The sequence below is a fragment of the Catharus ustulatus genome, chromosome 1 (genome assembly GCF_009819885.2).
Source record: "Catharus ustulatus isolate bCatUst1 chromosome 1, bCatUst1.pri.v2, whole genome shotgun sequence".
Classification (NCBI taxonomy): domain Eukaryota; kingdom Metazoa; phylum Chordata; class Aves; order Passeriformes; family Turdidae; genus Catharus; species Catharus ustulatus.
Window position 1 is genome coordinate 22933874 of NC_046221.1, and position 11095 is coordinate 22944968.

At 37.5% G+C, this 11095-nt stretch overlaps 1 protein-coding gene across 2 annotated transcripts in view; it reads left to right on the forward strand.

The window, feature by feature from the left end:
• ZNF804B (zinc finger protein 804B) overlaps nucleotides 1-8412 on the forward strand; it is a 236792-nt gene extending 228380 nt beyond the window's left edge. For both annotated transcript variants that reach the window (XM_033068030.2, XM_033068036.2), the window contains exon 4: nucleotides 821-8412. In XM_033068030.2, the coding sequence (XP_032923921.1) occupies nucleotides 821-4508 (3688 nt within the window). In that variant the 3' untranslated portion in view covers nucleotides 4509-8412. The remainder of the gene's footprint in view (nucleotides 1-820) is intronic.
• Nucleotides 8413-11095: the final 2683 nt, after the last annotated feature.

Genomic DNA, 11095 nt, shown 5'->3' on the forward strand with positions numbered 1-11095 from the left:
CATCTTTAATGGAAAATGGCAACAGTTATTTCAGTCTCAGTTAATTATCTGTATCAAGAAATCAGTGGTTTGCCATTTTTGTTAAGGCCCTAGAATACGTAACTTTTTTTTTTAATTACAAGAAAACAAAATCATATTTAAAATCTGAGATATTTTGAAAAGAGGAATAATGTAATTAATGGAATTAAAACACAGAAAATATGGCAAAGTCAAATCATGGTTGATAATGAGACCAGTGAAGTTGTGATTTGTGACCAATGTTTGCTGACAGTTTTAGTATTAATATCTCTTTGGATATTTTTCAAAGTCATTTATTGCAGAATAAGTTAAAGATAAAATAATAATCTACCCTTTAAAAAGTCAAACACATTCTTCCCTAAGCAAGCAGAATGTTTCTCTTTCTGTTCTTGACTTTGATTTTGCAGATGCTCCAGGGGGAAGCTCTTTTTGAGCATGGCACAATTTCCTTTGCAGAGGCCTTTCAGAAAACAGACTTACACAGATTAGGTTCCCTTAAACATAAATTCAGAGTAAAATCAATATTTGTTCTTCTTGTGCATGACCCTAAATGAAAGAGAACATGCATGTGCTGACATTAAATTAAATGACATGCAATTTTCTACGTGTAAATAAAGTCTTGCCCATATAGAAGCCCAAACTGATGATAAACTGCACATTTACCCTGTTGAATCTTAGCTTTACCTTGTAAAAAATTGAGTGACACCCTCCTTCACCAGACAGACATTGTCAAATGCATGCTCTGTCATAACTTGGTTACTTAACACAGCTTTCTTTTTTTCTTAATGTTTTTACCTTAAAGCATCACTGGGAGTGGACCATTGCTTAAAGCCCCCCGATTAGTCCTGGAAAAGCAGAAATCACCAGATGGCATTTTCCTCTACAAGGGTGGCAAGTTCACAGCAAGTTCTCAAAGGACCATCACAAGTGAAGGACAAGGTTTCTCCAAAAGCATCCTGGAAAAACAGCAACTTATTATAAGCAGGCACCACCCCCCAACTGAAAGACACCATGCACTTGGAAATCACATCTCACAAATATTCCCAAATAGCAGCAACATCTCTCAAAGGGCAGGAGTGTCTTTTTCATTCTCTAAAAAGGTCTCTTTGAAGCTTGAGTCCTCTGCATCAGTCTTCAGTGAGAACTCTGAGGAAGGAAATGATTGCAGTGAGTCCCCCAACCATAAAAAAAAACAAACAATTGAGGACTGTCATTCTGTCACACTTTTGGAGGAGCAACTGAAAGCAAGTTTGGATAAAGAGTCACTTATTACACAAGACCAAATGGATTTGGATAACAGTGCATCAAGTCACGTAGCTGCAAAACCTAAAATGCTAAAGGAAAACGATAAAAGTAGTGATAGGGAATCAGAAGAAAAAATCAGAGCTAATCCTTCATTTTCTAAAGTCAAAATACCACTTTCAAATTTGAATTTTTCTGCTTCACTGAGAAAAACAGAACAAGAGAGCAAACTGAATGAATCTGAACAATTCTTAGAAAATCCCATTTCATCTTCATGCCAAGCTAGCAATTTTTGTACACAGTTGAACAGCTACAAGCACAGCAATGCCCACATGCCAGACCAGTTATCTGAGCTCCCACATCAGCCAGCACCTGAGCTGACCTGTTCAAGCAACATTAATGACAGTTCTGGAGTGATAAAAAGAGAAAGACCTTTGGAGATTACAGAAACCACAGATGGCAATATGGAAAGACTTGCAAAGGAGAACATGGTTAAAGAAGACAAGCCCCAGGCACTGCCTTTCCTCCATGTGGTGAGCAAAGATGGCACCACTGCTCTGCAGTGGCCCACAGAATTACTTTTGTTTACAAAAACTGAGCCCCGTATTTCATATGGCTGTAATCCATTGTATTTTGACTTCAGACTCTCTTTAAATCACAGGGAGGGTAAACAGCATGAAACAAACAAAGCAAGCTGTAAAGAGTTCTCTAAAAATAAGATTGCAGATGAATATGAACCCTCAGGTTTAATAAAACACAAGCAAATGTCAAATGAACACGATAATCAGTTGTTGAAACCAAAGAAGATGAAAGGTTCCCTAAACCCAAGAAAGGCCAAGCAAAAAGCTGAGTCAGAAATAGGGAAAGAAATGAATGAAAACGGTCAAAAATGCATTGCAGATTATTTGAATGAAAATATACCCAAAGTGCCTGCTTACCTTGATGTCTCACAAAAGGATTATGTGACAGAAAAAAGTCTTTATACGACAACACTGAGAAGACCTTTAAAGAATCATTTCCATGACTGTGAAAGAAAAACTCAGAATATTAGAAATGAAAGCATTTCCTTTTCTGCTTTAATGTCTAGGATTAAAAAATCTGAATCTGCAAAATGTCATTTAATTGATTCTGAAGAAAAATACGAGAACCAAAGTGACTCCAGATCCCTTCAAGATGTGGTCAGCTGCAGCAGTGACATAAGTGACAGTGGAAAAGACTCTAGTGGAAGTTTCTTTAGTTGTAAATCCAGTTCAAACAGCAGGTATTCAGATAATGAAGGATGTGGAAGTTACACAAGATGCTGGAGATTCTCATCTCCTCAAAAGTCCTTGTCTGGCAGACATTCCAGCTATTCTGACACTTCAGTTAGCAGTACGAGCAGCTACATGAGCTACACGAGCCCCACATCAAACAATCACAGAAAAAATAATTTGCTTTGTTGTTTTAAAAGAAAAAGCAAGACAGATGAAAGGCACAAAAGTAAACACAAAAAGCACAAGTGTTTTTTCACTTCAGATGATACAGACGAGGATTATCTTTGTCATAGTAGAAGTCACGGAACTAAAAACTGCATTCAGAGTGGCACAATTAAATATCAAAGATGTTCAAGACATAAAGTTTTACAAATCAGAGACAGGTCTAAACACAGCAGATGTAGACATCAGCATTTTGGCAAAGTGCATAGGAGGAGTAGAAGCTACCACAAATCCAAAAGTGGTTCCACCAGTGATTCAAGAAGCAGTGAAAGATCATCTAGCAGCAGAGTATCAAGAGGCAGCAGTTTAGGATCCTACTCAAAAGAGACTGACAACTGTGACAATAAAACAAAAGAGGATGCTGAGAGAGGTTGTAACGCGGAACCAGGAAAAGCTGAAACTGCACATTCCAACTCTCTGAATGTGAATAGTCAGTCTAAAATCTTTGCCACCTGCTCTTCCAAAATCATGGCAAAAGACATATGGGGAAAAAGAAAGTCAATGACAGCCAAGTTGCTTTTAGAAAGAGTGCAGTCTAAGAAAACCCAGGAACAAATGCGTGATTCAGAGAGATTTTCAATCAGTAGTGGGATAGAATTAAAGGACCACTCACAAAGTGACTTTGCTCTTCAGTTTTCATCATCAGTAGATGACATTGCAATGTTACCTTTGCCAGAGAAAGTGCTAAGTATAAGTAAAAATGACATGAGACATAATGAAATCAATCCGTTGGAAAACAGTGCGAAGAAAAAAAACTTAGAAGCATCAGAGATAACAAATGTTACTCTTTCACCTGGAACTGATTATGATCATTGTGTTCTTAAGGACATAATTCAAATTGAAACAGGCTATCAGAGTCCAAGCATAAAAAGGAACACAGCAATAAAGGAACAAACCAATCTCTTCATTAGTGAAATGCAGCCCTTTATACAAAGCTGTGATCCAGTACCAAATGATTTCCCTGGTGCTTTTCCCTCTAATAGATATTCTGTTGCTAATTCAACAGAGACCAAAGAAGAACTACATGATGTAAACATGGACTTGAGCCGGGCAGAAGGCAGTTCAGACTCTTTTTGTGACAATGCTATGCAGAAGTATGGTGACACACCAAATGACCTAGAAGCGTACAGTAAATCCACCTCCCCTCCTTTAACACAGCAGCCTATCACATTTACACCAGAAGAAGTAGACAAATACAGGTTGCTGCAGCTGCAAGCCCAGCAGCACATGCAGAAACAACTTCTGGCAAAACATCTGAAAGTTTTGCCTGCCCCAGGACCAGCTGCCTTCTCTGCAACACCAGCAGTTCCTGCCCTCCCTGTTCAGCAGCAGGCTACTGTCACCACCATCCACCACACGCTGCTGCAGCGCTTTGCTGTCTCGGCATCAGTGCATCCCCACGGCAGCCACCTCTCCCTGGCACCCCTGCACCCCCTCTCTCAGGCCCATTTTGCCCCCATTGCACTTTCCCCATTAGCACCAGCCCTCATTCCCACTCATCCTGCTTTGCTGACAGCACACCCACTGCACCTTGTTCCTACCGCTCCCCTCCACCCTTCCCCACTCACCTTCCCTGCACTGCCACACACTGCATATATCCCAGCCTTATTTACACCACACCTGAACACAGCCACACCTTCTGCTATACACCCAAATCACTTAGTTCATCCCTTATTCCAAGGACAAGACTCCCATCACTATTCTTGTTCTATCCAGACCCAACAGTTACCTACAGCAAAAGAAGTTTTCAGTGTTTCTAGCTACTTAAACTAGCCCAAATGATTTCACCATGGCTCCAACCCCAAATTTAAATAAAATTAAGTACTCAACATTCAATCCCATCTGAGGGGAAATCTGCTGTATTGCTGAGAGCACAACAGCAATGATTTTAAAGTCCACAATCTGGCTGACAGCATATGAATGTTGATTTTATTCTTATATCACTGAGGAAAAGCTGCTATAAAGTCTGTTGTGATGCTATCCCAAGATGGATGGGTGGCCAGTGTCATTCTACAGAATGTTTTAAAAGAATAGCATGAAGTGAAGTCTATGACTGTCAGTAGGAAAGGGACCACAGCATCTAGACAAAATGAGATCAATATTGACACTGATGAGGGATTTAAAGTAGCACAATTTAAGGTTGAGCAATCTTGACACACCACAAAGATTTGAGTTTCTGAGTTTGTATATGAAATGGTGCCTGGTTTGGTTAAGGTATTTTAGACTGAGCAAAAAAGAAGGTGCCTGGGACCAGCAGACCCTGGGACTGTCTTCTGGCCAAAGTAAACTGGGGAGGCTCAGAGGGAGGGGTGATGAGTTAAGGCTAGAAGATGAGAATCACAACAATATCTTGAAGATATTTAGTGATTTCATCCTGCATATGTTGCTCGAACAGAGTGAAGGGTCTGTAGTCAGGCCATAGGTAGTTTGCCATAGCAAAATATTCCCTTAGCACTGGGAGCTCTGTGCTGGCAGAAGCAGGCTGCCTCTTTTCTCCCTGAGCCAAGCATCCAAGAAGGCTCACTAAGGAGCCAAGTTCTTTGGCACTGCCTGTGTATGGCTGTGTCACAGGGTATGTCAGGGTGAGCCAAAGCAGCCCAGAATTGCCAAGCAGCCAGTGCTGGCTTTGAACGTCAGAGGTCCTAGGCCAAACTGCAAGAGATTTTTCCTACCAAACTGAGCTCTGATGTGTGGAAGAATCTTTTCCAAAGAATGTGTAAATATTTTCATCCCTTTCACAAACAACAGAAACAATTGGCTGGTTCTATAAAATCATGCTGATATTCATAAAGATGCAGAAGTAAAATTCTGATCAAAAACTTGGTCTACAGGTTCAGACTCAGAGAAAAACTTGTTCAAGTACTCAGCATTTAAAAGTACATTGAATCTAAACAAATATGTCAAGATTCTCGCATGGCTTCCCAAACTCTCAACAAGTAAATTGAAATTAAGAATCCACGATGTTTGAATGCATGTATCCAACCTTCAGAGTAATGTGTGGCTGAAATAGTTCGTAATAACTGTGTGTCTGGAAATAGGTGAAGGCTTCAGCATCTCTTTGAATGGCATAGTTTGACATTTTTTATAATGTTTCTAACTGAACCCAGGATATTTAGCATGAAATTAGTTCATAATTATGGTTAGACTGCAGGCATGCTCCCCAATAAAATTGGACCATGAGGTATCCAACAGACAGTACCTGTTTGTTTGGATTAAAAACATTTGAAATTATTTCAATTCATTTGCAATTAAGGTAGTGCACAAAATGTATCTTTCAGAATCAATATAGAACATATTGAAAAACTTTTAGAGGAACTTTATTCCATTATATTAATCTACCTGAAGAAGCTGAAAAATCTAATTGCAAATAAGTTGTGTCTTTAAAATACAACAGGACTAATTTTCTTCATTTTAATCAAAGTACATCAATCCACTCCGATAAAATTGAATTGTTTTAGTTTCTGTCTTTCTGGAGCTTCTTCAGAAATTGGTAATATGCCAAACTTTTCCAATTACTTTACAAGTTGTGACTGCAAGTTTTTTTATTTTCAAAGTACCTTTAAATATTTGATGATTTAGCTATTGAACAAAAAATAATCAGGAAAAAAAATTACAGAGGCTATGCAGAAGCAAAACATTTTGGTGTTGAAAAAGGTTGGTGGCACTAGCATTCTCAAACATATTTTGGTTTGATTCCCAACTTATTTTTAGCCTCATTAACAAAATGAATTCATGCCATCTTGGTGTTCCTTAGCTGTATGTAAGAAGCCTATAAATTATATTTTTTCTGATTTAAATTGTAGAGTAATTCTTTAATTGAAATTATTGCTTCACAATTGAAGAAGTCAAAAATTTTATTTGGGAAGAATGTAGAACTAAATGTTTCCTGAGTTTAGCAATTCAATTTTGGCTGAAAATTTACCCAAAATAAGATCTGAATTTACATACAGTTTTGTACTTCCAATACTTTATTTTCTGAGAACCAAACATATTTCAGTTACTCTGACTTAACATCTCTGAAAATCATTGCTTGCTTGGATGGAGATCACTCACTCAGTGGACCACTTGGAAACACTAGCCATAACTCTGTAGAAACATTCTGAATTGGACATCTAAAGTAGCAGGTCAAGCTGTGTCCTAGAAGGAGCTGACTGGGTTGTGTGGCCATCACCAGCAGTCCAGGGATAATGCCAGTATAAAAACTGCATTACTGCATTTCCAGCCCCACAAGCTTTTAAATTTTTGGGTCCAGTTTTATCTCTATTGAAGTAAACCCAGCTGCCATCATTCTGTATACGAGTTCCTAAGTAGATAACACCAGAAGGAAAATATGCAACTGAAGGAATGATGGGCTAATCTCATCTGTAGTGTGTGTACACATATTTTGTATTCCACTTCTACCAGACAACGTTAATACTGTGCAAATTTCTGTGGCAAGAAACCTGAACAGATCAAACTTAACCATTCCCTACTACATAGATCATTTATGGAAAATAGATGCATTTGTTTCCCTTAATATGCACCATACAATGGGACTCTAGAAGAAATAAAATAATTTCCAAGCATCATTGTACAGGGTAAGGCAAATTAATTGGCAATGAAGATTAAATTTGATTCTTGGAACAATGGAAATTAGAATTTTGAGATGTTTTAATGGGGAGGAAAAGAGAGATTAAGAACAGAAAGAGCACAACAGAAAAACAGTAATCACTGATTACCAAACAAAGGCAATGTCCAATACCATTCTTAGTGCACAGAGGGATTTTCTTGGAGAAATGTAATAAAGCTATTGACACAGCTGAAATTATATATTTTCTCTAATTGCTGCCATATTTTTTCGTAAGTGATGTACTTTAAATATGCATCATTATAATTATTAAAAGCATTATTGAACCTGATGTATGGAGCCGTGCTAAATTTTGGTTTTATTTAAACAGATTTTTTAAAGAGTTACTGTATCACTATGGCAGTGATATAAACATACCAAGTTAATAATCTATTTTAGTTTGTGTATTCTTGATACATAATCCAAGGAAAGAGGTCATCCACACCTTAAAATTCCAATTTAAAAATTTTCCTGAGTTACATCATGATCAATTTTTGTTGTTATTTTTTGGGATTTTTTTAATCTGATGCACTTCTGGACTACATTCAATACTTATATTTGTCATGCAGATTTGCATTAAAAATGCCATTTGATCAGGTTGATTTTAAAAGTGTCAAGTTTATATTTGAAACTGAATAATACTCTGGCTAATATAATATGTAAACTAGTAATTTTGTTTTGTATTCTCTGTATAAAGTGTTTTATATTATACAGTAGCTAAGTGAATTGCACTATTGTACATGCAATGCGACTTTTTTTTTAGCTTATTCAAGGAATCCCTGGGAATGTAGTTTAATGCAATAATTTTTTTTTCAATAAAAAGGCTTACTGGTATAAAGAGTGTCAGTCATGTATTTTTAATGTAAAGCATACCAAAAGGCAGCAACCTAATAAAATGCAGAATGGAGCAAACATATTCTGTGTTCTAATCTCCAGAACTGAAATACATTAAATTCACTCCTGTGGTTATAATCCTAAAGTTTCTTAGAATGTTTCCTAAAGATTTTAGTATGTGTTACAAAAGTGGGTTGTTTAAATGGAACTGAAAATAAATATTCCTTACAAAAATTATTCTATCTATGTGGTTTTTCCAAGGACTTTTAATGAATCAATATCCTCCTGAGTATTTTTATGCACTGATCAATTTATTAGAATTATGTGCACAACTCATCTATCAAGTTCCCCAAATAATTTTATAGCAGGTCCTGTGGTAAAGAATCCAACAGTAGGATCTACAAATGTGTCATTTATTCAATCCTTAATCATTCTTTAAATCTTCAAACAGTCATGAAAAGTATCACTTTATCCCACTTTTTTCCCTCTTATCTTGTGTTTTTCCAGTTTGTTTATTGCATCCTTTTCCATCTACCTTTCATTTATATTGTTTTCTGACACAAGGCTTTTGGTCATATAGTTACTCAGCTTCAGTGGTCCCAGACCTTTTGCTGTACTATTTGTAAGGCTATTAATACCCATCAGTGGGTAGTTTCATTAATCTCATGTCTCCAGGTGAGCACAAAGACTGAAGAAAGGTTTAAAAAAAGTGTCTGCATGTCTGTAGTAGGTAAAACTCTCTTTTGAGGTGAGATGTGACAGAGGTTATCTTCTGTCCAGCCTATCTGCATAGCTGGAAATACCTTGACCAATCTCTGGGACCAAATTAATCTACCATGCAGTGACATCTCATGACTCAGGCATTCTGTAAAACCTTGAAACCACAGCAAATCCGCAGAGACATAATTGACACAGTGTATCGAATTTCATTCAATTGTGTTTTTCCTTCTAGCTATTTCATAATAAAACCAAAATTCATAATTAGACAAATATATAAAAAGCATGTGTGTCTGAAGGAAATCCCCTGCAAATTAATATCTATGACATTCCTGTTAGCTCTAGCAGGCTTCCAGTTGAGAACAGATCCCACTTGTTTGTTCCTGAGCAAATCTTGGTACAAGCAGGGAAAAAACAAAAACAAAAAAGAAAAAACAAAAACAAAAACAAACAAAATAAAAAACCAATCACCCACCTTACTTTGACTGGGATATAACATGTGAATAAATGAAGTTGTCCACACCTTCCTATTCTTGGCAATACTAGCTATAATGCCAGTAAAATCCTTCCTACACCCTGTACACTACTTCTGTGATGGGAAGTGTATTATGCAAAGCAAGCATCTTAATATGTATTTTATACAGAAATATAAAGAATCACCGTGAATGCAGCTCATTACCTTTCTCTTTCAAGACACTAGGCACAATGTGTGTGGGAATAACAGGAATCTGCAAGTCAGTGAACTGCACTGCTGCCATGCTGAGTTTGGGGCACACTTGTTGTGATGTGTCTGAATGTTTCTCTGCCCCAAGGCTAAGGGGAATTCACTCATTAATATTTCAGGTTGTGAAAATACTCTCACTGTCTTCAGGACCACCAGGATGAGCTGTAAGTCAACATGTTGCTTGTCTATAAAAGCAAGTGGTAATGTTAACATACTATTTATAATTCTTCAATGTACACATTTTTTTCTTTAACAGAAAACACAGAAGGTGCCAAGCTGCCAATTACAGAAATTATAGACAGAAATAAATCTACAGTGACATTAATGGGCATTTGCTTTAAACATGTACAGCTTAACAGTGACCAATATGTTTTGTGAATGTGTTTAAAAGCACTCTTGGCTGAGATGCCAAGCCATAGATACACAACTGTCTTTAAAGAAGATTCAGCCCAAACTCATTTTTTATGATCTAGCTATGGAACCCTCAAAATAAAGATAAGATTGAAAAGCTTGTTAGACTTCCACCAAGTGGTATAAGCAGTTCTTCTGCCTCTACTTAAGTGCACATCTGAAACTAATATTCCACAAAAAAATCAATATTTCACTCTTACGAACCAATAAAATTTTTAGACATAAAAATTCGTCATTTGCAAATCAATAAATTAAACATATTTATCAATTTTATATATAAAACTATTTTGTGTACTCCAAGTTGTGTATGAGTAAAATCAGCGCCATTAATAAATAAGTCATCAAGAACAGAATAAGATAATTAGTTTCAGACAGCCATAAACAAACATTCCTATTAAAGCAATATGCTCGATACAAAAATGGTTGAATTTTAATTTGCTTTCATCTTTTTTTGGAAGTAATCTATGGGCTGTTTTCTGCCAGTCCCAATGGGAAACACTACTAGATTAATTAGAAATAGTTATGCGTGTGTGTGTGTGTGTGTGTGTGTGTGTATGTATGTTGGGGATGTGAGTGTGTCATCTTCAGGTTGTACAGTTCTATCTGACACAAACTTGTACCCCTGACAGCTGAGACGTGGAGCTCTGCAACCTCAGGAACTTCAGCAAGGCCAAGTGAAGGTCGTGCACCTGGGTTGAGGTAACTCCAAGCACAAGGACAGGCTGGGTGGAGAATGGATCAAGAGCACTTGTGGGGAGAAGGACAGGGGTGGAGGAGAGGCTGGACATGACCCAGCCATGTGCACTCACAGCCCAGAGAGCCAAACGTGTCCTGGGCTGCACCAAAAGCAGTGTGAGCAGCAGGGCAGGAAGGTTTTGCCCCTCTGCTCTGGTGACAGAGACCCCACCTGGAACACAGCATCCAACTCTGGGGCTCTCAGCAGAAGAACACGAACCTGTTCCAAAAGGCACAGAACTTTGCATGTAAATTAAAGATGCACAAGCAGGTAATATCATTAATCAATAACCACTTATTTTCACAGTTGAAATACAGCAGTGTTCTTGAAAC